This window comes from Accipiter gentilis, chromosome 7, assembly GCF_929443795.1.
Source record: "Accipiter gentilis chromosome 7, bAccGen1.1, whole genome shotgun sequence".
Classification (NCBI taxonomy): Eukaryota; Metazoa; Chordata; class Aves; order Accipitriformes; family Accipitridae; genus Astur; species Astur gentilis.
In genome coordinates, this window is record NC_064886.1 from 7,199,763 (window position 1) to 7,227,019 (window position 27,257).

At 43.8% G+C, this 27,257-nt stretch overlaps 2 protein-coding genes across 4 annotated transcripts in view; one reads left to right on the plus strand and one right to left on the minus strand.

Annotated features, from left to right (window-relative positions):
- Positions 1 to 9,484: 9,484 nt before the first annotated feature.
- On the minus strand, positions 9,485 to 13,344 carry CLDN5 (claudin 5). The gene has a single exon (XM_049806373.1). It carries the CDS (start codon positions 13,263 to 13,265, stop codon positions 12,615 to 12,617), a length of 651 nt encoding a protein of 216 aa, XP_049662330.1. The 5' UTR covers positions 13,266 to 13,344; the 3' UTR covers positions 9,485 to 12,614.
- Positions 13,345 to 23,197: 9,853 nt separating this feature from the next.
- LOC126041377 (septin-2) overlaps positions 23,198 to 27,257 on the plus strand; it is a 40,521-nt gene continuing 36,461 nt past the window's right edge. For 2 of the 3 annotated variants that reach the window (XM_049806946.1, XM_049806948.1), the window contains exon 1: positions 23,329 to 23,403. The gene's annotated coding sequence lies outside the window, so the exon portion shown is untranslated. Of the gene's footprint in view, positions 23,292 to 23,328; positions 23,404 to 27,257 lie in introns of those variants that run through there. The other variant, XM_049806947.1, reaches the window with a different exon arrangement.

The following is a 27,257-nucleotide window of genomic DNA, read 5'->3' on the forward strand; positions in this document are numbered from 1 at the left end:
TCTTCAGAGGAGAGGTGCTCCAGCCCTCTGATCATCTTTGTTAGGAGGTAGCGAGTTATCTTATAATGTCTGCCTGCTTTATGGATATTTTCAATTATTCTGCTTCAAAGGATGATGCCAAGAAACCATTGGTGCTTTTAAGATACTGTTGTTTTGTATCTTGTTACAGTTATCAGAAATAGGTCACCTGTGAAGAGGTCACAAAATCAGAGCTAGGGTAGCTTGCTCTAAAAGACCCTGCTACATTCCTCTCCTCAGACATGCACTGACCACAATTTCCTCTCCCTATTGTACAGTGTAACAATCATCTTTAACTGGAAGCGGCCTTGTTCCATTATATGGAAGCTGTTTAAAAAAAAAAGTGCTCTCCAAACAGTTTTCTTCTGGGTTTTTCCAGTGGTAACTGTCCAGTTCGAAGAAACTCAAAAGGGCATTTTGCTACTTCTAGCTAATCACTCTTTGTGGGGCAGACTACATCTTGGGAGCTTTTGTTTACATGATCTCAAAATTGAAAAACTTTTGCCATACAGTTTCATGATGCAAGCCTGCTATCCAGGCTATTTAGGGTGTCTGCAAATCTTAGAGCACTTAGAAAAATTCATAAATTAATGGAAACAAGATCTCAATCTTAACAGTTGCAGAACTTGTGCTGTAATATAATTCTGTAACTTGATACTTTAGGTGAGAACTGTGGTGTTTTACAGTGTGCAATTTGGTATGTGCCATACTCCACGGTCTTGAATAATTGCCTCCTAAACAGATCTGGAGGTTGTTTAGTGCATTTGCACTGTCCATGTTTGACTGCCTCAATTAGATGTTCATTGCTTACTAGATTAAATCAATATCCAGGTTTAATTTTATCTATAACTGAGGATTCGGGTAACTAGTACTAGACCAGTTCAGTACAATACTGAGAGTGGTATCTTGCTTAGGAAGTATAAGACTTTAAAGGCTCTATCTGTCATTCCTAGCTTTACTTTCTCACTTGCCAAAATCTTCATGGCTGAAAAGATTTTCTACTTTTAAAAATACAATCCACTAGGTTCTTCTTTCCTTATACTTGTTGTCAGTAAAATTCATTACTCTTTAGGGTTAATGGCACTCTGCGAGTGTATGCTATTAGAACAGCACCGTTTCTGGACTGTGTAAAAGTTACATTTTGAAAAATTAAGTACAATCATTTAAAGACCTATGCACACGTAAAACACTGGTGGAATTTCCCAGACATGTCTATGCTAGGGAGGGAAATATTGTCCCCCTAAAACAGTCCAAGGAAGAGAAAAGTTGAACCATCCTGCAGTTTTCCTCTCTGCCTGCCTGTTTTCTCTCCTTGTGAGATTTTTTTTCTACCTACGTGTTATTTGTCTCAAATGTTAAGCTGAACTGCCTCCCATTCTTCCTACTAGAGGTCTGGATCTATCTCCAGTGTTTAGGTTTCTTTATCCTGTTATTTGGCTGTAGTTTGTTCACACCCACAAAACCAGCATTTGCTTATGCATGGGTGTTGGTATATGGTTACCTGCTTTGCAAATCCAGTGTGTGCTGCTTCATGAACATGAAGAAGGGGAAGAGTATTGTTGTTTCAGCTGCTTCCGCTTGCAATGTAGCTGTGTAAGTAGATTAGCTGATATCAGTGTTAAGGACAGAGTAGTTAGAACAATAACTTAATGAACATATCCTTTATATGAGACTTTTTTTCTCGCTAAAGCTGCGGAATTCTGACTCAGTGTTGCTGGCTCCTATTGTAGAATATCCCCTGAGCAAACTCTGAGCATAGCATGCTCTGCCGAAGACAAACTCTCTAACTGTTGCATACAAAACTGAGAAGGGAACCTGAAAAGGACTGAAAATGACAGGGTAAAGTACAAAAACAGAAAATAAAGAACTAACAGGAAAAGAGAGACTAGTAACAATAGAGGGTAGGCAGTAAATCCCGTGTGCCTTTCTAGCTCAGGAAGGTGTCCTGGAATCTGTATTTCAGAGCACCCACTGGGTGGTCACCAGAGCTCTTTTGAGTGTGTGAAATGAAATGGAAAACAATAGCTCAGCAGCGATTGCTTTTCTTCCTCTGATGAGGTGTTCCTTGAATTGCCAGCACGACTCCTGCTTGATTTAGCAGTGAATACAGCCAGGCATTTCCTGAAACGACAGCACTACATGGTGCTATTAGAAATGCTAAGTGAAAGGTTCTGCTGTGAATAACGAAGGAAAGGGAATAGGATATGGGAGTGTGTCCCACTAAACTGTCTCTGCAACAAAAGGTGGAATGAAATATAGCACAGCTGCACAGGGGCCATCTACCCAGTCTGAAAATCCTCATCTCTGCACAAATGGATGATAGGAGCCAACAAGATCTTTTTGGAAGATGTTTCTTTTTGGAATGGTTAGGAGCTGATGCCAGCATTGTTTGTCTTCATAACCTGTCCTTTTCTTCTTTTTTTTTTTTTTACTCATATTATCTAATGAACTCTCAAGTCTATGCTTCTTCATGGAGGCTTTTTGCCAGTGAATGTAGATACTGTTGTGTTCTTGGCCAATGTCCCATTTTGACTAGTCTCCATGTACGTATGTATCTGCTTACTCATCTGTTCCACTATCTCCAAAAAACCAATAAATGTTTCCTTTTTAGAAAAGGGTATCTTGTCTCAGCCTTTCAAAGATAGCAGTACTATACATGGCTCCAAGAGTACTGCATTGACTTGGCAGAAACTCCTTAAGAATCACTCCTCCTCTTCCTCCTCCCTGATTAGAGCCCTTAGGAAAAAAATGTGATGACCCCTCATTTTTTTGTTATTCAGCACATTTTTGTGGTCTTTTATTTCATTAAACCTCAAACTGTTTTTATTTCTCCTTGACTCACCTTCTCCCTTCAGCAGGGTGGATGTTAGAGAGAGTGCGTCTGATTCAAATGGACAGGGAGACCCAAAAGGACATTACTGTGACAGGTCAATTAGTTATTAGGTAAGCAGTATCAAGTCTCATCAGATGCAATCTATATTTAGTAACTTCTAGTTTTTATCCAGTGTCCAATCACTCATATTAGTTCTATCCTTTTGTTTTTAGAACAAAAATCTTGTACGTTGCTGAGATCAGTCTTAGAGCCTTCTAGCTGTCCAGGACACTCACCAGCTTAGATACACAGGTGTTATGTATGCTATTTTCTACTCTATTTGTTAAAAACTCACACCTTCTATTTTACATTCAACTTGGGGAATTCTAGCCTTTCTGCAACAGATTAATTTTAGTCCTACATTTACATTTTAAGTTAATTGAGCTCTCATCTTCTGTCCTGGATGTGTTCATTTCAGTTTCCAGACCCTCATTTCTGTTAACCATTTGTCAGTGTACAATGTCTGTATTTTCACTGACACCTCAAGGGAAGGTTTCACTCAGTTTGGTGCCTATAGCAAGGTGGTATCTTACCCTACCTTTGCTCATTATAAAGCACTTTCATGATGTCTTTCCTTTTACTTTCTATTCATCAGAGTTAAGATCCTTCTGTTTGATTCAAACTCACTTGCAAGGTCAAATAGTAAAGTTTCACCGCAGTTTAAATGCTCCTGCGTCCTGCCTGCCCATGTTACTGTGTGGAGTAGTGAGATGGTGGCTAGACAAAGAAAACCATTGCTTATTTTTTTTCTGCTGGGTTTTCTCTCATCTAGCTCAGTCTCCTAAACCAGTCCACTCCTCACACCATGTCTGCCAGTGCAAGGGAGGAGACTGAACCACATGGCTGATCCATGACTGATCTCTGAAATACCCCTTCCATTGGGTTTCATCCTTTGTGTGCTTTGCTTGCTGTTACGTCTTTTCTGAGATGATGGTGCTCCAGTTCTGTCTGGAGCCTTCTCTGTAGCTTTCTTCATTGTTGTGCTCCTAGATTTTTTCAGGGTTGTTGAGGTCCCTGGTCTGCATGTGTGTTTGATATGCCCATCCCCATTCTTTCCTTATAGGAAGGACAAAAAGCAGTATCATGTCAGGACAGGTGTAAGTTGTTTTGGTTCACAAGAAGAATTGCAGTTTGCCTTTTTCTTCATAATACAAATTCCTGTGTAGCAACAGATAGTAAAACTAAAATTCTCAATTGCATATTGTGACATGGCTCAGAGTTCAGTAACTCTATTAAGGGGAAGAAACTTTGTCTTACAATTTATCGCCTCCTCCTACCCTGCCTTTGATGTGGACTTGTTTTCTACACACCAGCTGAGCTCAGTACTAGCGTTGCAGTCTCCCAAAGGGCCATTTCTGCAAGGCTTTGAATACATTTTGCAGACAGACAGCAAGCAAGTAAAATCTACAATCCTGCGAGAGAGGCGGGAGGCAAAGGGATTGTTCTTCCCACCACTGATGATCAGCCTTTAGGACAGATGGCAGTAAATGCTTCAGAGCATGAAATGAGCCCACACAGCCATCCAGGTATGAAGTCAAGATTGCTTTACTGAACTGAAAGTGCAGGTTATAAAGAATGTAATCAGCTCTGGAGGAATCTGGGCAGGATGCCATGGATAATAGCTTTCCTTTTAGGAGGGACACTATAATGATGATATGGATGTCTTGAATAGTTGTGGTCATTAATAACCCCAAGTAGACAAGAGGTCTCTTTTCCATATTATCCAAACAAACAGCGTTTTACCCCTACACTCTTAGGATGTTATTGGCTTCTGGGAAAATCCAATATCTATTGTTGCAGGACAACTGTTTTAACAATGTCTTTGCTTAGTTTCTTGCTATACCACCCAATGGAACAAACTCTTTCTCTAAAATGGTGCTCAATCCACATTGTTACAGTAGATGAAGATTATATTTATGGGGAAACATTTCCATGTATCTGAAAAGGTACTCATATTAATGTGTTTTTTACCTTTTTGAACACTAGAAACTCCTCTTCCATGGCATAAGCTGTGGGAGTTGAGACTTTTCTAAAATTGGCAGGTAGTGGGGCACGTAGACATTCTCAACTGGATAAGACAATACAATCAGGAGAAAATGGGAGAGTTGAAAAATAATGTGAGGCTCCAAGAACATAATGGAATTCAGAGTAGATGTTAAATTTTTAAAACTTCAGTCTTGCATATCAACATTTTAAAATGTCAACAGTACAACAAAAATAAAGTAGATGTAAACAGTGAAGTGTATTATGTTGCTTGGATCTTGGCAGTCACCTCCAATGAAATAATAGCAGGAAATTGTAGAGAAAAAAAATGGTGAAATCATTCTGCGGTCATTGGGTATTCATGTGAGTCTTCTGTGTTGAGATAACACTTGGGTTTATTTGTATTATAGAATGAAGGATTGCTGTTATAATTGGAAACTGTTAAAGGTTTTGTAGCTCAGACTAAAGGTCATCCAGGCTGCTATAGCAGATATCCTAATTCTAACAAAAGATATACAGTAAGGACAGAACATTATAACTGGAAGAGTAATCTAAAAATATACATAGCACAAGAATTCTGCTGTGCTAGGCACTTGTTAGAGCTGATAAGAATTGTGACTGTTGTTTTTTCCCCCAGTCCTTCAAATATGTGAAGCTATATTGAAACAGAATCGTGCCATTTTAAGATTTCACATTTGCTCTTGTCAATGAGTACCTTTTTTTTTTTCCTGAGTGATCTCTTTTGTGCCTGAGCCTAAATTCTCTTCAGGTTTAACCTTCTGTGGAAGTGTTCTGGTTACAAATACCATTAATGCTAATGAGTTGTGTATGAGTGCAACAGAGGGGAATTGATTCAGGTCACAATGTGTGTTTGAGAGTGGGAATAGAGCCCACAGGTACCCACATATAGTTAGACTAATTGACATAGTACCTGGTATGAGATCAAGATGAATGTCACTCAGACCTCTGTCAGCTCATCTGGTTGGTTGAAATTTTAGGAACATACGCAGCTGAAATTCAAAATGCATTTAACATTGCAAACTATTTTTGCTACCAGATTAAAAATGCTGTTGTAGGATCTGGTTTTGTCCATCTCCTAGCTTTTGGTGCATTTGTTTAAACCATTAAAATCTTCTCATAAAAAAAAAAAAAATTCCACCACCAGCACAGCTGGTGCTATAAGGTGCTATGACCTAAAATTTGCACACGTGTAACTTACCTCCTTGCAGGACTTAGCCAGCAATGAGTGATGCATAGTGATGTTACAACTGGAACAGAGTTCACAGCTTGCTCATTGGATCAGAGTCACTTTTGAGAGGGTTATCTGGTGTTTGCCTGTAAAAATCAGCTATTTTAAACATTTACTTTTGTTCTCCAGTGTAAATAAACATGAACTGGTTTCATCTCATCTGTTATGTTTATGTACACCAGAGCACCTCCCTGTGCCATGCAAACTCTCAGCCTGGCTGGTGCAGCCTGGAGGATCCATCAGATAGGAACCTCCCTGGACTTGGAGCTGAGGTATAGTAAGGAATGGAGCCACTGCTATTGCTGTACATAATAGCACTGAGGCACTTCAGCCTGTCTAAGCATATTTTTTCCAAAAGAAATAGTAACTTGTGTGAACAACACCTCAGCTGGGCTTCAGAAATATCTTGTACCTGCTATGATCACTCTGCCGGCTGCTGCCAGAGCTTTAGTCAATGTGAATGGCCTCTGGCATTCAAGATGCTCTGAGGAGGATCAGAGTACAAGATGCAGCTTATTTTATTTTCTGCCTGGTCTTCTAGTTGGTCAAAGTCCTTTTGTACTGTTCTGTACTGGGTGTTGGAGGTCTTCTCTTAGTTTACTCTCCCATATTAACGTCATGAGATTGATGTTTCTTGTTCACAACTCTGCTGGTAATGGAGTGAGGTGTGTTTTTCTTCCTTTTGTAGGTTGAAACCAAAACATCTAGATAGTAGTTTCAAGGCTCACTCTCCTTTTGCTTTAAGAATATCAGTGCTGTATGTACAGTTCCCCATGCTGTATGATCCTGTTGCTCTCAAAACAAAAAGCTAAAGCCAGTAGTTCAGTAAATGCATCAGTTAATTATATTCAGGCTACTTAACATATAAGTTCATTGATGTATTCATTTTCCTAGATAACTTTTAAAACAGACTCTCACTGATGAGTATTTTCACATTTTAAGTGGTAAAGTTTTTGCAGTATGGTCCCCTATTATCCTGAATTTAAGTGGTACTGGTGAGAGTGACTATAGGATCTATCCAGTTCAAGTGTCTGTCAAAATAAGAATCCGCAATACTGCATTTATTTTACAAACTTGTAAAGGACTATGTGAATCTCCCTGTGTGTGCATGTATGAATAAGAGGCAGAGAGGATGTTTGTGACTGTGCATTGAAGTAATCAAGACCATAACACGTGCAACCAGTTGCGACAATTCTTTTGCAATTACTGTAGGATAGGCTTGGCACGCTCTCTGGGTTCTGAATATCTTGGGGTGATCAGCAGCCCAAACAGTAGGTGCCAGTTTCAGTGAGACAGAGCTATATACCTCAGGGCAACATAAGGGTAGCCAGGGTGCAGCTGGAAGCAAGCATGATGAGAAGATTGGCATGAGCCCTGGGCAGATGCCTTCGACATAACACGTGTGCTTCCACATCAAGCCCTACTACTCACTACCTTTCGTTGCTAGATTTTGGGTTGAAGCTACATGGTGAGCTTTGGAAGGAGGGGGAAGCTCAGTGTTGTAAATAGAATCCCAAAATGCCACAGACAAAGGATACTGTTAAATTGATTCATGGCAGAATGTCTCAATCTGCTTTTAAGAAAAAGAAAAGGTGAAGCAAGGCTTGTGTATCCAAGCAACTGTAAAGCCTTCACAGTTGCTAAGGGAGGTTTTATCAATGACGCAGTGGTTGAAATTGTCCTTTGCTTATAACTGAAGGTTGTGGTAGTAAGAAGGGTTTTTCTAGTTCTTGCAGAGAATCAGCAAGGAACAGTCTGGAACAGACACAGGCACACACATGCACACACACTCAGGTCTGACCAAAATAAGAATGATGGAACTCAGTTACTTCCAAAATATAAATATGAGGCCCTGTTGAGGCTCTGCTTTTGGAATGATTTATCCTATCGCAATCAGTCTACAGGTAAAACAAATGCAATATTGGACCTGAAATGAGAATTTACCCTGCTATCTCCCGATTAATCTAATACAGCTGAAATAATTTGCTGTGTCTTACCAAGTAGACTTAAAAAAGCAAATCCTCAAACACATGTACTTAATTGTTTTCTTATTCAGTATACAAAACAAAAAAATCATGCATTGTGGGTATCATCTGATGCTGAATACTGCATTAACATATTGCTGAATATATGCATGAATATGGTACTTGTATGTGGCATATGGCTTCTGACAGGCAGGATTCTCATTTAGCATTACAGATGTATATAGAGCAGTCTCAGGTTGAGGAAAGTAGGTTTAAGAGTCTATTTACTTGCATTTGTGGTTTGAAAGATGGCCAAGGAAAAAGCGCAAATTCCCTGCATAATATTTGATCATGGAATAGATTTATCAATAAAAATCTGGAGTTATAGTGGTTTCTCACTCCAAGAGTAAAATGTTTCAGTATGTTCCAAAGAGCAGATGCCCAACAAACATCATTGTACAGGAAAAGGAAATATTTCCTTAAACATCCTGCAGCAAACGTGACTGATTGAGCTTCCTTTTCCCCCTGCCTGGTGCATTTCCCTTCTTTGCACAGACAGGATTTAACCAGATTTGCAGGGTATGAACTGCAGGTTACTTTCAAATTCATAACTATGAAATGGTTCGTTTAGCAGGACAAAGGCCAAGCCTGCAAACACCCTTTTTCCAGCTCAGCATGTGCATAGCAATGGGAGGGTGGCAAGGAGCTTTTGTTAATCTCAACCGAGCTGGCAAGAATGCTGCAAAATGAACTCTTTGAAGATGTTTTTTCTTCATTTTTAAAGCAACAGTTTGTTAGAAAAGCTTGAAAATCTTTAAAAAAAAAAAATAAAAAAAATCTGCAAAATACTGAAAGACTTCCCTGGCAGTCATACAACTTAGGCAAATTTCCCCATTAGCAATTAGCCTCTATAGTTTCCTGTAACAGCCATTTTTTTCACAGGTTCTGTTCTGACACATCTGTGAAAATGTTTTTGCCCAGCGTGAACACACTTTTTAAAAAAAAAAGGGTGGCAGAAAGGATTAGGGTATCAGGTCAGATTGGGACTGATCCAAGGTGCAGCGGGGTTTTTTTTCTTTTAGTTTAAATGTGTAGGAATTGAAAGCTTAAAAAGCTTCCCAAAATAGTTGGGACTCACACTCCATTTCCTAATGTGCTCACATCACAAGACCAACCGCCAGTGCTTGTTCTTTTGTCTGAGGCTTCAGTGGAGGGCTGAGATGCTGACTGCTCTGCAAAGGAGCAGTCCTTCCTTCTTCCCCAGAGGTGACCCAGCTCTCCCCTGCCCAAAGGTAGCCCAGGTAAGGTTGCCCTTTGGGCACCAATGACACACCCTGTCTTCCTGAGCCCAAACAATCCCGTGCCTTTCACAAAAAACAGTAACCCTGTTCAGGGATTGGTTTAGATGTTTTTATTTTTATGTGAAATCATAAATACAAAATAAAAATAGTAAACAAGTGCTATAGATTTCTTTTTTTTGTTGGGATGAGGTTCAGGCCTGATCCTGAGTACTTTCAAGTCTTAAAGTTCAGGACTAGGTCTTTGCTCTTGGAAAACAAAACATAGCAAAAACCAAGTAAGACTTTTACCCTGAAGCCAGTGACGTCAATAACAGCATTCTCTCGGGTTATTTTTTAAAGCACAGCAACAAGTAAGTATACCGAAGGATGAGATAAAATATAAAAATATTTTTAAAAATGGGCCCTACTTCCTGCTAGTATTGTTGGGCGCTGCCCCACTGACCTCAGCAAAACCTTGTTACATTAGCAGTGAGTTATCTTTTCAGTAGGATGATGCTGTGTTTACTAGTACATACACAGTTAGTACTGGCTTCTTCCAAGAGGTCTTGTTGTGTAATTTTTTCAGATTTTGGTTATAAGAGCATCCAGCCCTGCCATGACACAAAGCTATATATCAAGAAATTTGGCTTGTTAAAAAATTTCCCTTCTCAGATGTGCGTTTCCCTCCCTTTCCCCAAGACACCAGTTTTGGTTTGATTTTAAATGCTAGTGATGCACTGCCCAGAAAGATTTCATCTTTTGGTCAGAGCCCAAATCCTGCAGCACTTCTGAAGGCTCTACACTATAGATACACATGCAGGTATGTCTGTCGGTGGGGTTTGTTTTTTAGTTCTTGAATTTGAGACAAGAGAGACTGAGGTCCAGGATTTGGGCCAATATTTGTTGACTCGTTTGCTAGACACAAGAGAGCTGAGTGAGGGTGTAGTGTGTCTATGGGCTGGGTGACAAACAGTTGGACGTTATCATTTAAAATAAAGTAACCATGAAACAAATAAAGGCACCAAACCACATAACAAGCCAACTTTGGTAGATTTCTTGCAAAATATATGCATTTAAATACATTTACAGTTTACAAGGTTACATTGTTTAAAAAAAAAAGTTGCAATGATGAAATACGGAATATTTCATTCTTGTACCAAAACTACATATCACATCATAACAACAATATTATAGCTTTTATTTAAATGCAGACAGTATAAGAACTGCACCTCTTTATAGAACACCACTAGTTTTAGACACATTGCTCTGCTTTTGTATTCTCTGATGGGCTCAGACCCTGCAATTTATATGTTTAAAAATAAAAGCAGTTATCTTTAAAAGGGTGAATCGTGCTCAATATTCAACATCAAAATTTGCAGGGGCAAGGCTTTAGTCTCTTATTCAGGTCTGTGTACATATTGATACCACCGGGGTTTTAAGTTTGCTAAGCAAGGCAAGAACACAGTTGATGTAAATCTGTCACAAACCCACAGTTATGGTTAGTCCATAAGTCTCGGCGTTATCAGAAAGTTGTAGGAGTTAATGCTCAGGTTAGGTGTGCACTGTATGGCTACGTGGTTGTGAGGCATCCACGAGGTTGTAGCGTTGTGCTTTGAGGAATATAAACAGCACATTTCCTCGCTAACTCTTGGCAGAAATCTTATGGCGATACAGATGCTGCCACGGTCTGTAGCAGAATTCTGCGTTGATTTAGAAGTACAAGCAATTCTCATGGAAAACTATCGCACCACCCCTTAACCCCTCCTTTTAAAAAAAGTTTGTCTCTGCAGTGTAGAATGGAAAGGTGTGTGCTAATGTTCCAGGTTGTGGCAAAGTTTATTTAGCAGGTGTCAAGCTCAGAAAATGAGAGTTATGTTACCCAGAGCATCTTCCTTCCAGTCTGCACAGTGTTACCAGCGCAATATGGAGGAGCCGAGAGCTGTGAGAGCCATGACTTCAGATCTCCTGATTAGCCTGCATAAAGTCTCAGTCAAGATATTTGGTAAAACTCTTCTAGCGATTTCTTTGACCAATTTGGTAAATGAAGGAAAGCACATGTTACAAAATTATGGGGAGGAGCCAACCCAGTGCACATCCAACTGAACACACAATTCAAAATTGGCAGCAAGCAGGGCTTGGCAAGAAGGCCATGAAAGCCATCTATAATGCCAGCCATCAACATCTGAGGCAATTTTTATGTTTCCAGTCTCCTGTAGTGCAGATAAGAGGATGCAGAGGGATGCCCCGCTGGAGCCAGACATATAAAGATGGCAATCTCTGAATCTAGTCCTCCAGTAATTCTGGCAACGCGTTCATATTCAAGTAAAAACAGAATAGAAGCTGATGAAGGAGAAGGGATGAAGAACCTCGAGGGGCCACCTAGTGTAATCTGGTTTGTACTCCACTGAACGACTGCAACTACCCGAAATGCCTTTCAGAGGTCTCAGACACACAGATGAATGCGCTTATCAAGACAATCAAATACCCTTTTCCAAACAGTTACTTGCCTGTGGGATTAAGGACCAAGGTTAGTATCATGCTTTAGACAGAATCCCTAGTTTAGTTGCCCAAATAGAAGAATAAAAAAAACCCTAACCAGCGAAAGTCCCAGCGGGAACAGCCAGACGCACGTTCTCAGGAGAGAAAGGGAAGAAGGGAAGCTTCTCCTCGGCGACAGTGCACACCCGACGGCCCGGTCCCACCAGCCAGGCGAGGCACCAGCAGCAAGAGCGGGCGCGAAAGTACTCACAAGTCTCTCGGGGTAACACCGGGGAAGGGCCGGGAGCCGGGCGGGCAGGCGGCGGCGGAGCCCGGACGGGGCGTCCCGGCAGACGCCGCCGCGGCTCGCCCGGGCTCCTCGGTTCTCCCCACCGCCCCCCTCCCCGCGCTGCCCGGGGCCGGAGAGACGCTGGTTCGGCTGCGCTGTGCGGCCGTGGAGGGTTTTGCTCGCCCCGGCACCGCGGGCGGCGAGTACCGGGTCTCCGGCGGCGCCGAGCGCGGCGCTGCCCGCAGCGGAGCGGCCAGACCCGCCGGTGGAGCCGGGCTGGCGGGCGGCGGGGCGCTGCCCTGCCTAGGGCTGCCGCTTTACGGGGGTCCCCGTTAAGAAGAGACTCTAGGCAGGGGAGCGCCGGAGCTCACCGCAGACGCTCCCGGCGCGGTGCCGAGTGCCGGGCGGCGGAGCGCGGCAGCGCCGGCTCGCAGCCGTCTGTCCGTGTCCCCGCAGGGCCGGGGGAGCGGGGCGGCCCCGCTCAGACGTAGTTCTTCTTGTCGTACTCGCCGTTGGAGGTGGGCCGCCGCGGCGCCGAGTACTTGACGGGGAAGGAGGTCTCGTCGCGCTGGGAGCAGGAGCAGCAGCAGATGAGGCAGCCCCCGAAGAGCAGCAGGGCCGTGGCCGCCCAGCCGATGTAGAGCGCGGCCCCCATCTCCCGCTTCTGGGAGGGCGGCACGGTGGGGTCGTAGAAGTCGCTGATGACGATGTTGGCGAACCAGCAGAGCGGGACGAGGACCAGGACCCCGCAGAGGATGTAGATGGCCCCGCCGGCGATCACGATGCGGGACTTCATCTTGCCGGGCCGGATGCAGTTGGTGCACTGCGCGCCCACCACGGTCACCATCAGGGCCACCAGCCCCAGCAGCGCCACGATGACGGTGAGCGCCCGGCCCGCCTGCACCTCGGGCGGCAGCGCCAGGATGGAGTCGTACACCTTGCACTGCATCTGCCCCGTGCTCTGCACCACGCAGTTCATCCACAGCCCTTCCCAGATGGTCTGCGCCACCACGATGTTCACGTCGATGAAGGCCGACACCTGCCACATGGGCAGCCCGCAGGCCAGGATCACTCCCACCCAGCCCAGGATGCCCAGCCCCAGTCCCAAAATCTCCAGCGCCGCCGAAGTCATGCTGCCGCCGCTGCCCCACCAAAGCCTCCGGAGAAAGGACGGCGCGCCGGCTCTGCACCGCTCGCCCCCGGGCAGCTGCCGATCCGGCTCTGAGCGCCGCCGGCCCCGGGCAGGGCTATATGAGGAGCCGCAGGGCGCCCTCCCACCGCCCGCCCTCCCGCCCGGCCCGGCCCGGCCCGGCCCTGCCCTGCCCTTCCCTTCCCCGCCGACGGGGGGGCTCGCACGGCCAGCGGTGGGCGGGCGGGGGGCGGCAGCAAGGGCCGCGGCCGGGGCTGCGCCCCGGGGCCGGGGGCGCGGAGCTCCCCCCGCTGCTTGCGGCTGCCGGGGGCGCTCCCGGCGGAGCCGGGGAAACGTCCGTCTGCTCGCCACGGCCCCCGGCCGCCGGAGGAGCCCGCAGGGACGCTGCCCGCTCCCAGTTAAGCGTGGGGCTGGAGGAACCTCGTCCCACATTTCGGCCGCTCAGACTTCTTCCTCCTAGCGCCGTTGCCTGGGTGTTTCCGACTTACTGATATCGTCCACAGCCAGACCTTCGGAGAGGTCCTGCCAATGCAGGCACCCGGCGGTATGGACGTGCCGATTATCAAGGCTAACTGATCATCTCCCAGAAGACTGAGCATCCTGACTGACCTGCGTCTCTCTCTCTTGCACACTGTGACAAGCAAAAGTGTAAGCAAGCACCACCAAACGCCTCAGGAATCACCTTGAAAATGAAAGAGCTTTGAATACAGGATCTGCACATCATCTGTCAGTACCAGTAGCCAGATTCTTAATTCGGTCCAGGAAAAATACTCGCTCTTAGCTTACACCAGGCATGTAACTCCATTCCTTTTGATACGGGAGCCAAGAGCAAGGCATACTATTTAAATATGTAGCCACAAAGATTTCCAACTTCTCGTTACTGTTTTAACGGCTCAGGTACATTTCAAATCTTTATGGTGTGTCCATGAGTTAAGTTCCTGTATCAAAAAGAGTGTATTTGCAAGAGGTTTCCGTCATCAGGCCACGCAGACATTGTAATTACTACAGTCTCTTCAGGGAGCACTGGCGTTTTGGATTGTTCTTGCAAAGAAACCTTGGTTCAACCCTTGCAGGCCAACAGCAGCTTACAGCCCCCCCCCAGGCTAGCAGATGGCAGCAAGAGTTTGTGATATGAATGCTGCTGTTACAGCTGCAGTAGAAAGAGAACAGACCTCACTGCCTCAGCACTCACAAGGAGCTGTGGTCCAGTGGCTTTCAACTGGGTGCCCTGAGAAGCCTTCTTTTGATTTAAACCAGGATTGTTTTGGTTTATCTTAAATAAGTTTAAATGTTTTAGATAAAATTGAAAGTTATGTTCACACTGACTTTTGAACTGGTTTGGCTAGATTTGGTTTCAGTTAGCCCAAAGTATCCTTCTAGTGTCAAGGAGATCAGAGTTTAAAATAACACATTTCCTGTCCCTATGTAAGCAGTTTTCTCTGTTGTACTGTAATTTACAGCTTGTATTACGGCATGCAGAGATTTGTGATGGAAATATTAAGACTGATAAGAATGCAGCATGAATGGAAAAGTCCCTGTGTGAAGCAGAAGCAGCAGAAGAAATGATAAGCAAAGGTTAAAGGAATCACATGCATCAACAGCTGAGGAAATGACTGATGGGTTAACGCTGAACAATGCCCTGCTTACATCCTGACGGTGGCACTGATGACTCTTCTGCAGAGGACCCCAGCGCTGGTAACAGGAGGATGGCCTCAAGGTCACAGTGCACTGGATGTGGCCCTTCACTACTTCTGTTTTTCCAACCAGAAGACAAACTATAGCCACAAGACACCCAAAAAAAGAAACAGAAGAACATCAGCAGTTTGTGAATCGTCATGGTGTGGACATGCTGACACATGACGACTGCAGCCTTCCATTGATTATCTCTGCCTAAGGAGCTGTAAACATTTCTAGCATGGAAAATGTCTTCCTAACAGAGGCTGCCTGGTAAATGGAGTTAAGAGGAGTTATCTCCTCTTCCAGCTGTATATGAAATACATACAGTTTACTTCAATTATTTAAAACTGTAAATTCCAGTGTGCAAGTCCAGAAGGAATGTGTGACTGGGGCTGTGCAGTCTGTCAAACTGAGGCTGCTTGCAATCACTCAGAAAAGTCCTTGGTGTCAGGGAGAGGAGAATGTGCAAAAGCACCAGCCACAGAGACAGAGATATCTCAGAGGTGAACAGGAAGAAACCCAGAACACAGGCTGAAACTGCCTAACATCTGTATTTATGATGATAATAATGATTATATAGAAAACAGCACAGAAGAACAATTAAAAAAAGGGGGGAGAAATGCCAGTTATCTTAGCCCATAAGCACAGGAAAGCCCCACCCTTGCCACTTGCCCGGGAGCACGGAACTCTGAATTTCCTCCGATAAATGGCCTGTGTGTGCTCCTGTGCCGACTGGGAGGCACTCATGGGGCCTGAGCAGCTGCCTGGGTCTTTGGGCTGAGGAGGGAAACCCGCACATGGCTTGTTTTAGCTCTGCAGCCCTCATGCCACCTTCCCTTGCTACCTGTTACCGAGCAACTGATTCCTACAAATCACTTAATCCAAGGCAATTATTTCTCTGGGGAAATACATGCTTAATAATAACAGGGTGGATGAAACTTTCTGCTTAGAGGCATTTCCATTCCTGGTATTTCACCTTCATCTGTTTGTTTCTTTTCCTTACCCCAGATACTAGCTTTTATCCTGGCTACTGGCAACAACCTCCATCTTTAGTTACTCTGTTCCCTGATCCTGAAAGTGAGTCTGTTGCACAAACTACCTTTAATGAGCCCATCGGTGCAAGATGCTCACTGGTCTGCTTGCTTGACTTACTGGTAATTTGACTGATACAGCTTCTGGGGGGCCTGAGGACCCCATCAGCTTTAGCACATTGTGGCTTCTGATGGTGTTAATGTCACAACACCGGGAAGTAATTTAAACTCCCAGAAAGGAAAAGGTTCTAATTTCTTAAAAGGAAACAAAAATCAGCACGATGTTTTACTTGGGATGTTAAGTAAAGAAATCTCTACTTATCAATTAAATACTTGCTGGTAAAGTCTGGATTCCTTTAAATTCAAAGATGTGGTGTTCTTGCAGCAAAGTAACTCATTAGCAAATGACTGATAATGTCGTTACATCTATTACTGCTCCAGCTATGTATTTATTAAATTATTCTAGGGGGGATTCATAGGGGGGCTTTGCAGCCTGTGAAAATGGGCGGAAGTGGTATTCAAGCTGAGAACAATTGCACAGAAGCCATACTATGGCAAGAGGGGCTTTGGGATTAGAGGTGATTGTGTTTTCACTCTTTTCCTGACATAATCAGGACAAATACCAGGCGCAGAGTTGCTGGGAGGGCTGCTAAGGGAGGTCCAGGCTCTTACCAGCATTGCTTGTTGTGGCGCATGAGCCCTGTGCCACGGCACAGAAGAACTGCTGTGCCCAGCCCTCCGGTCTTGCTAGGGCTTTGCTCAGCCCTGAAGCATCCCACCAGCAATGTTTAGATAGATTTGCCTTTTGGGACCTGAAATGTAGTCTGCAGAGCATGCTTGGTTTATAACTTGTGGAGTGTCCCTTACCTATGTGCTTCTGCTCCTTCTCATCCCTAAAATGTTAACCATCTGGAAGACAGAGAGGAAAATTACGTTTGGCATCAAGCTTATGCACAAACCTAGTATTGTTTGTGTGAATAAAACAGAGTACGAGTCAAAAGATGAATTAAAAGCCCAGCGATCTCAAGACAGCTCACCATAACTTTTGGATGAGACAGAAGCAAAGGTGAAGAATCAGGAATCCTATTAGAGACAGATTTTGTGCCATATTTTGTCTTCTAATTAGTGCTGAAATAAAGGCAAGGAGATTTCCAAATACAGAGGTGTTAGGCAGGGGCTGTTCTTTATTTAGAAAGCTTGAGCTTTCTCAGTGAAAATTAATCCTTTCTGAATCATCCTTTAAAATGCAACTGGTTTTCCCAAGAGAAGAGATTTAGTTGGAGCTTGAGTGCACATACCATCTTCCACAGTATGATAGGCCTCCATGAAGTTCCTGCATGTCAGCAGAGCCAACATGTCTTCAGATCAGTGTGACACATCAGAAGACTGGCACGTAGGAATGATTCCTTGTCAAATGAGCAGGTTATTACAAAATGAAAGTGCACAATTTCACCACAGGTTTCATCTCAAGATCATTTCTTTTGAAAACAAGCTGAAGTGCTTAACATGAAATTGTCACTTCCTCTCTTAGTTCATCTTTTGAACAAAGAGAAGCAGTGAGTTAAAAGCCACACCAGAATTTTGCAAGAGGGACCAGTAAAGCTCTATGACTGGTGCTAATGACGTAGGATCCAACACCCTTTTTTAGTACAAGTGTTGCTGCTGCCCTTCAGGATTGAGAAATGGATGCCCACACTACTCTTCCCTCTCAGTGGTGATGCGACAAGACTCATGTAAAAGAAAGGAAGTAAACAGATACACGTAGTTGGAAAAACAGTGAAAGAGGTTACGAATCTGCTTCCAGCCTTCATATATTTTCTGGTGTATATCCCTTTCCAAACAAAGTTGCATAGCCCTCTATTAGTCTTTGCACTTGACACAGACCCTCTGCCTGGGCTTTTTTTTGTGAACTGCCCACTGGCACTGCCAGGGAGCCAGGAGCAGGGGGTTCTGGCTGGGCTATACATGGTGGGAATACTGAGACAGTGTTACAAGTGCTTTCCTCACACAATGAAGAAATTAATTGTGCTAAACCATCATTAGAACTGAGTTCCTCCCTGCTTGAATTCCACTACACACAAACCTCTGGATCAGCATTTGAAACTTCCCCTTGGTTGGAATTGATCTTTGTGTCTCAATGTCTTACTAAAGCACCTCCCTGACAGGAACTTTTCCAGTCACCACTGTCAGGACCAGCTGGGCTGCACTGGTGAGCTGCTGTGCACCTAACCCTTCAGCACCTTGTTTTCTGAATTTGGCTTTTGAGTGGATACTGAGGTCTCACTGGACAGCCATAACCAAGGCATTTCAGGGCAGCGGCTATGGTGAACTGTGGCCCTTTCTCAAAGCTTAGAATGTCCCAGCTGTAGATGAGCATCTAAACAGCCTGATCATCCCACTCGCCAAGAGATCACACTGAACATATGCTTAGGCCGTGTCACTTCAAATACTTCTCTTTAATGCTACGGGCAGCTCTTGAGGATGTATTGAAATTTGGACAGGCGGGGGGGGAAAGCTATAGGAAATATACATTGTTTCATGCCTAAGGGTCCATTCTATATCATGTTTCCTATCAGGAGAGCTGTAGTTTAATTTTGTCCTCTTTCAAAGTTAGCCTCCTTCCACAGATTGTGGTGTACCAGGATCCTGGTAGATCTCTTTCCCATGTAATTGTTGGGAAATCACATCAGATGTCATTTTCTAAAGAACAGCGTCAGCAAGGACAAATGCCATTGTTTTAAATATACCTCGCAGATGTTGAAAGTAATTAGTGAAGACATGACCATGAAGTTATTGAAAATTGTTCAGGGCTAGCGATAGGAAACATACTACATTTGTCTAGTTCCACATAAAATTTACGTTCCTGATGACATGTGAGAGGTTTGGGACACCCGAGTATGAGAATGATTAATTCTCAGCAGAGCTGTCCCTTCTTAATGAGATATATCTGAGAGAAGCCCCGTCTTTGGGGGAATAGTATGCATCGGTTTTGTCAATCCTGGTTCCCTTCATAAAAGTGAAGTTGATTTCCAGTAAGAGGAAAGGATGGCTTATTCCAGAGAAAATTTTGCTTTGTTGCCATAATTAGCATCTTGAAAAGGGGGGCTTGTGTGTGCTTGCAAATGCAAAAGAAACACTTCTATTCCTCTGAGACTGCTATAATTCAAATATAATGTTCAGTTCCTGTAGTGCATCACAAAAAATGCGTTTGTTTTTTTTTTTCAGCAAGGGAAAATACTTATCTGTTGCAGATTTTCTTATCAATTACTAAATAGCTTGCAAGGTAGCTTCTGTCAATAAATCCTGGTGCATCCACAGATACTGGTTTCCTGTTTGTACGCTACCAGAGCTCCGGCTCTGAGCTGCACACTTCAAAAAGGCTCAGCAGTGAGACCAGCTTTCAGTGGACCTGACATTTCCGATTCCCAATGCAGCATGTCTGCAAAACTACAGAAAATTTGAGATGTTAGAATAGTTTACCCCATTAGTGATTCCATAGATAAAGCACTACACAGAAGAGTATTTTGATCAAATCACCAGTTTACCAAATACGAACAAAGAATGGGAAGTTCACTCTTAAATTTCTGTCTATCACCACACCCAAATACTAAAATTAGCCCAGGGAATATCTAAATGACGGTATCCGACATTCACACTAGTTATGTTCAAAGTACTTTTTCTCTGGCAATCCTTTAGAAGAGAATGTCGCCCACAGTGTGTAGCTCATATATATTTATTTCTAAAAGGTTTGGTCCTGGAGCCATGTACTGTAAATTAGCACAGCATACACAAATATTCTGAATCAAACACAAATCTTATGGAAATGAAAAGGATTTATGCATATGCTTAAGAATAACTTGTTTAATCAGGACTTGAGTAATTTTATCTCCAGGGAAGATTGGGAGATCTTCAAGATGCTTAGTGTCTTACAGTAGTGGGCCAGTATCTCCACGAATTGCTCTTATAGTACAGCTATTACAGCAATCACACATCATTTTGGGCTCAAATTCCAAATATTTAGCTATGTGAGCAACAGACTTGATTGAAAGAAAATCAAATTAAAAGAGATCTCATAACTGAAAAGAGACAGATTTATTTTGTCTAAGCAGCATATCTTTTTTTATTTTATTTTTTATTTAATAGGAATAATGCCAAGGAACATGGGGTTGGTTTATGTATCAAAACTCAGTTTAGTTTTCAGTTAAATGGTGATATTTATTTTATTATAATCAGTATCATACCATTTTCTGTGTTAAGGAGCAGAACAAAAGATACATAATGCCTTTTGCTGAATGGATGAGGTATTTCTAACTTGCTAAGACGTGACTCCACACAAAGTTAAGATTTGAATTCAAGGAAGGACTCTTATTATACTTTTGATAATGTAAACGTAGATGTATCAGGAACTTTTGTAAAAGGCATTTGAGCTTCCAAGGGAAGAATAAAACAAAATTCTTTCAGAAATAATAATTATGGGAATGAGTGATTCACAGTCAGACTGCTGTTCACTGCATTAACGTTTCTAGACTACTTAACCATTTAGGAGTGTTCTTCAATACGATTTCTCCTGTTTGCACCTCTGCTAATACCAGTGTGAAAAACAACAAATATGCGGTACATCTTTTGTGGGCATGCATTCTCTGTAGGTTTCTGCAATGCAGCATTTCTCAGTTGCATGCACCAAATAGTTCCAGTTCTGCTGCTCGGTGATCCTGCGTACTGCGGTTTCATAACAAGTCTCATAACAGGTTTCAGAAGTAACAAAAGTACATTTTTACCAAGTGCGTAATGCACTGTAAAACTCATTGTCACAGGATGCTCTTTAATGCCAAAAGTTGAGATGGGTTCAAAAACCAACAGGAAAAATTCATGGAAGAGAAAACTATCAAGATAAAACTTCTGGCTCAGGAAGCTGCTGAGCTCCAGATTGCCGGAAGCTGGGAGGATACACAGACACGGTGCTACTTTTATCTTTTTCTAAGCATCTGCTACTGGGCACTGCAGAGGTAGGGCACTGGCTGGAATTGTCCTTTGCTCTTACCCGAAGTGCCCTTCCTTATATTACTTTCTGGCATAATGGGACTGCTTTGGGAGGATTGTGACTTCCCTGAACATTTTGTGTGACAGTTGGTCAGCCATGACTTGGGAAAATTATTGGTATGCCTCAATAATGAGGCATTTGAAATTTCTGGAGAATATTTCACCCACAGCACTAAAACCTGCCAAAGGAAAGGAGTGATAATCGTGGGAAAGCACTGACTTCCAGTAGACTCTGCATTGATGCCAGTCTGTAGTTTGGTATCGTCCATGCTAATGTCTTACAATTTCTTCAAGTGCTAAATAGTTATTTGTAATAGCAGTTTATGTGTGTAAAATATTGTGTGCATCACAATGTTCTAATTTAGTGAAAGAAAAACTGCCACTGTTGTTCCTTTGGTGATAGTGCAAAACACCTATATGGATATCCATGGAATAATTTAAAATAAGACCTTAATTTCTAAAGAAGACTGAAATGCCACCTTTTAACTCCTCCAAAAAGGTGGTGTATAACAGTACTTTGTGTTATAACATTACACTTTGTCCTAGGAAACGGAACTTGGTTGCACTTTCATTGGCTTTTATCTTGTTCTTACTCAGATCACATCAATGCTCGGTTGATAATACAAGCACAATGTGAATTAGCAAATAATGCCAGTCTGCCTTCAGTAGCATTTGTTTCACTTCCACATTTTCCTGTTGTGAGCTGCAACCATTTGCTTAATGGATGGAAATACAGACAAAACAGAAATGTGCTTCTTGGTATTCAAAATTGTAATTCAAAAGATTTGCTGCTGGGTCACATATACAAACTGCCCTCTGCAAAATGTTCAGATGGATTACTAGGAACTTTCCTGAACCTAGTTCTTGCAGCTGGAAGGTTGGAAAAAGCCTTCCCTGAACTTCTGCTGATACTCAGTTTTAATCTTGTCAGTGTTGTATTGAGTGTTTGAGCTATGTAACACTGTTTCACCATGACAAAGTGGTCTGGTTCTGTGACCTGGCTGCAGGTATGAGTTACTCTCTAGGTTTATGTCCGCTGGAGTCCCTGATACCTCAGAGAACTTGCTGACGAAAATCCCACTCCCCGCTTCAGTGATGAATCCTTCCAAGGCAGAAAGGCTCTCACTTAACCAGAGGGAATGCTGTCATGAACGAGAAGATAGCAATAGTGTAGGTAAAACAAGTACATTGGTTTTTTTGCATTTTGGGAGGGAAATTTGCTTCATATGTGGACAAGCAGCTGAAAACCAAACGGGCTTATATTACATACTGCATCACAGTCAAACAGCACGAAGTTTAAACTAGATTTCCCCCTGGCTATCACACCTACTGTACCAAAAGATTTTCCACTGTGAGGAGTATCCCTAAAACCTGCTGCAGGTGGAGGCAATCTCAAAGGTCAATGGTACTTGGGTAGGAAATAGGAATCAAACAATTTGAGAAGGGATATTTTAAGCAGAACGGGCTCTGACTGTGTTCATTCTTGAAGGTTAACTTGTGTGCGTAGCTCCAGACGAAGACAGTGTACAAGAAGGATGCCCAAGTGTACTGCTGGCAGGATGTGAAGTCCGAGTACAGATACAGACTTGTATCCTTTCAAAGTCGTTACCACTGTAGCACTGGCTACCATGTTGCGTGGTCGGGGTGCAGGGACCTCCGTGAGGGGTGGCTCTGTCAGGCGAGCCCTTCTCCCACGTCTTCTGTTGTGGGAAGTCAGCAGGATCAGGAGATGCTCCGTATTTTGGAGCAGGGCCCTCAGGGCCAAAGCCGGTGGAGACCAGCTCCGGCTGTTGGCTGCAGAACCCCCGGGGACATCCGCAGGCCGCAGCGGGCTGGCATCGCTCCCCCCTGGGGGAACGAGGGGCCAGCCGGTGGGAACCGTTTTAGGAAACGGCGGAGCGGCTGCTTGGGACCCGGCATCCCCGGGGAGGGGAGGCCGTTAGTAACCGGCGACGGGAAGGCCCGGGAGAAAAGCACCCGCCGCTGAGCCGCTCCCCCTCCCGACGGCCCAGGGCCGGACCCACGCCTGCGGTCACGGCTCCCACACCGAGTCCCCGCCATCCCCACCGGGACGGCGGCCCCTCCGGGGGTTGAGGGGAGGTCGCCATGGCGACGCCCCGCCCGCGCCATCTCCCTCCCCGCCGCCACTCAGGCAAGCGGGTGGGGCGGGGGAGACGCTCTATCCCTCCTCTCGCTCGTCTAAGAGCCGCGCCTCGTTGCTCTCCTGGGAAGCGGCCTAGACCATAGAGTCGTGCGGAAGGTAGGGAGGCGCTCGGCCGCGGTGGCGTGTGGGATGCGGGAGGGCTCCGCGGGGGGAGGTGGCGGATCGCGGCCTGGCAGCCGGGCACCGGCGGAAGCGGCCGCAGGCTCAGGTAAGCGCCGGGGGGGCCAGGCCGCGACCTCCGGCCGGCGCCTCCGCCCGGCCAGTGTCCGCGCCCCGCGGCCGGGCTCGGCTTGGCCCGGCCCTGCCCGGCTTGGCCCTGCCGGGCCGCAGCTGCCAGCGGGGCAGCGGTACGGGCTCGGCCCCGGCCCCGGCCCGGTCCCCGGAACTCGTCCGCGGCGGGGTGTGCTCCGTGCGTGGGCCCGGCGGCCTGGCTCCGGCCTCCCTCCGCTGCCCGGGGCGAGTTTTTTGAAGCTGAAGTATGAGGAGGGGAGAAGAGTGTGGGGGCAGACCCCACGACACCCCGCAGTCGGGTCGCGGGCCCTTCTACCCGCACGTTTATTTGCGTGTAACGCAAGGCACGCGTGACTTTTGAGGTGTGGACAAAGCCTCCGTGCTGCTGGGGTCTGCCCGGCGTAATGGAGCCGGAGATGGGGGGCGCGGTTGGAAGAGGAAGTTCTGTCTCCATGGGGCATTCCTCAGATGTTTTTAAAATTGTAACACCAAGCCTGGCCAGCTGCTGGGAACCAGGGGTGCTGCAGGAGAAACGCAGAGGCCACTGCTACGCGCAACGACATATACGTGATTTGGCAACAGGCTGAGCAAGTGCTGGTTTTATTTTTTATTTTTTTTTAGGTCTTAAATTAGTGGTCACGCGCAGGTTAGAGACTCTGTGGTGTCATGAGACTTAAGCCTGATGTGGAAGTGATTTAAAGTACTAACTTATCACTGTTTGCTGTGCATTGACAGTATGTACACAATTATAGTTAAGCTTTGTGGGTGTGAGGCAGAGCTGCCTATTTCCTGATGAGTTATCATGGCTAATATGTTTAGCTTTTTAATAATAATAATAAAAAAAGCCGCTGCTTTTCACGTTTACAGGTTTGTTTTACAGTATTTTTCTCTGACACGGTAACTCTGGGAAAATATCGTCAAAAGCTGCTTGCGTAGGAAGCACATAATCACTAAAACTGATCATTAATGTGAATGGTATCATTGCCTCCTTTGTGCATTTATGTGACTGTAGTCATTGAAACAACAGTAAGAAAGGAAGCTGTCTAGAGTAATATTTTAACATTGAAATAGAACTTTAAATAAAATATTTAGGATTAGAGCTCTAGATTCGTGTATTGTTTTTTCTAGACCTTTTTCTTTTAAGAACAGTTTTCATACATGGTTCTTCGCTCTTAACTTGCTTAGTGCTTGCCTTTTTGTCCCTTTAGACCCTTTGCTATGCATATGTGTGCTGTTAAGTCACAGAAACGTTACAAGTTTTCATGAACAGCAGTTCATTCCCAGTAGTAATCTATATGGTGTGTCACTGGTTCAAATGCATTATCAAAATGAAGTCATGGCATACACTTAGCTTGGTCTACCTGCAAGTGCCATAGCTGGGTTGTATTTGCTGTTAAATTCTGTATTTGCTGGAAGTGACATAGTCATTTTCCTGAATAAGAGTAATGCAGAAATGTATTCAATTGTTAATGTGTAAAAGACGATTCCTTCAATTGGTAACATCTGTTTCTAATGAGGAAAATGGAATCATCTGGGATTGTTGATGTAGAGGGAGTGACACTTCTCCCTGGGACCTTTTGGGAGGGGGTTTCCAACTGCAGAGATGAGGATGTGCTACGAACAAAGCATGACACAGAGAACAGGCTCTGCTGGACCAGCTGTTGTTTGACAGAATTGGGTGATTCATACAACTATGATAGTGTAAGCTTCCAAAAATAAAAGTTAACTGCTTTGTATTTGAATATGCCTATATCCAGTTTGGAATACAATGAGGACATTTTTAATTATCACGTAACTTCCTTGTTTCTCTGTATGCAAGACACTTGGAGAAGTTACATTTTTTAAAAAATTATGTGCCTCAGTACTTGTCTCTGACATTTCTTTGTAGGTTTTTGTAGCTCTTTTTGTGAGAAAGCACAAATTTTACTGGTATTTTACTGACATGTTCTTGGTGTTTCTCTGTCTGCTTTAAGTCTGAAAATGTGGCTTCAGAGTGCTAATGTTGTTGAGACCATTTCCAGCACTTGGAAACCTACTTAAGTCTGCTGTTTTCTGTGGTTCCTTATTAGGTTATTAATTACTTTTTTAAAAGTATCAGAGTTATATAATCTCCAATGGAAAGAAGGAGACCTCATTTGATAAATCAAGAGGGCTATTCTGCTTGTAGAGGTGGTTGTTAAGGTCACTTTAAAGCAATTATTTTAAAATGTTGTTTAATATCCTTATATGGTAACACTCTTTGAACGTTTTTCATAGCGTTTTCTTTGTGCTGGTTCCTATTAAGAAGCTCCCAGTCTGCCTGTTCCTAACAGTTTACTTCTTGCATCCTGACAGGAACAAAGGAAATGACCCATTTTCCTTCCCCTCTATTTCTCTCTCACTGGAATACTGTTCTTAACAGAAGACGGTAGGATGGCACGTTCCAGGCCTCTGTATTTGTAGTGGAGGCAACTGTAGTGGAATTTAGTGGTAATCTGCTCCCTTTGATTGCTGGACAGCACATTGTTTAAGATAGGAATTTGTTGGGATCCAAAATGAAACTTTGTGACATTATCCACTGTTCAAAAACAGACTCGGACACCCCTATACTGTAGCATAGCGTCCCTTTTTTCTGCTAGACTTGCTAAATCGGGCCAACAATTGTTTACAAATAAAGTTTTGCTGCTTTTTGCAAGTTAATGCAATTGTATCCTGTCTATTCCTTTCTCTTTGAAATATTTTGCATGTGCTGCTTTGCTTATCTCATAATGATTCAGATAGTCCTTTGAAAATCTAAAGAAAACAGAACAGCTATGGCTTGCTCCTTTTTGCCATAGTTGTTTGTTTTTTTTTTAATTTTTATTATGGAAAATTGATGAAAAATGAAATGTTACAATTTCCAGATGTGGGACTATCCAGAGTGTTGTCAGACACTGAACTTCACATTGGTTTAATGTTTGAATCGGTTGTATGCAGTTGGACATCAGGATTTCAGCAGCCGTTGATGCATAGTGTAGTCTGGTCCATTGACAAGTTGATAACTTGTCAGCAATGTTGTAAGTGCTGCAGTTATTTGATGCTGTAAGAAGGTGTAACGTACACTATTTTGCTAATTCTAAGGTTTTGATTTGTAATGATATGGTAAAGCTTCAGGAAGACAGCTCATGGTCATTGGGGGAAATTTGGTTGGTTGAATAATTTTCTAGGAAGCCTCATGAGGGCAGTATTATGAATTGCAAAATGTGTTGAGGCTGAATAACTGAGGCTTCATTTGAACCTCAGTGCCTTATTTAGGTGTTGTGGAACAGCAGGGGGTTTTTTTGTTTGTTTGGGGTTTTTTTTTTTTTGTTCAGCAAACTTCTCGTTAGAATATTTCTGTTCTAAGAAAATACAGTGGGGAATAACTAACTGGATGCTTGTACACAGACAATTAAGCATGCGCTGCAGTCGTGATGTGATCAGAGCAGCTGTCCTGCAGCTTTGGCTACAGCAGCTTTTTGGTCAGAGTAAGACACAAGGTGAATGTAGTTTGCCCGGTTGGAAACAGGCTTTGTCAGTTATATTCATGGAATGATTTATTATAAATTTAGCTTTTTATGAGATGACAGACTAATTTTGAAGCCAGATGTGTCATAATCAGTTGACAACAATTTTGACTCTTCTGCTTTTTAATCAGTAGTTTGGGTAATGCTACAACGGATGTGACTATACTGTCAGTTTAAAGCAGAAGTAATTGGAGAATTTGCCATACGTATTTAAATCTGAATTGTTCCCCCTTCTCACCTTTAACTATAGGCAGCTGCTCTGGGTGGCTTCTTATCTGGCATTACTGTGAGAAATGGGCCAGAAAGT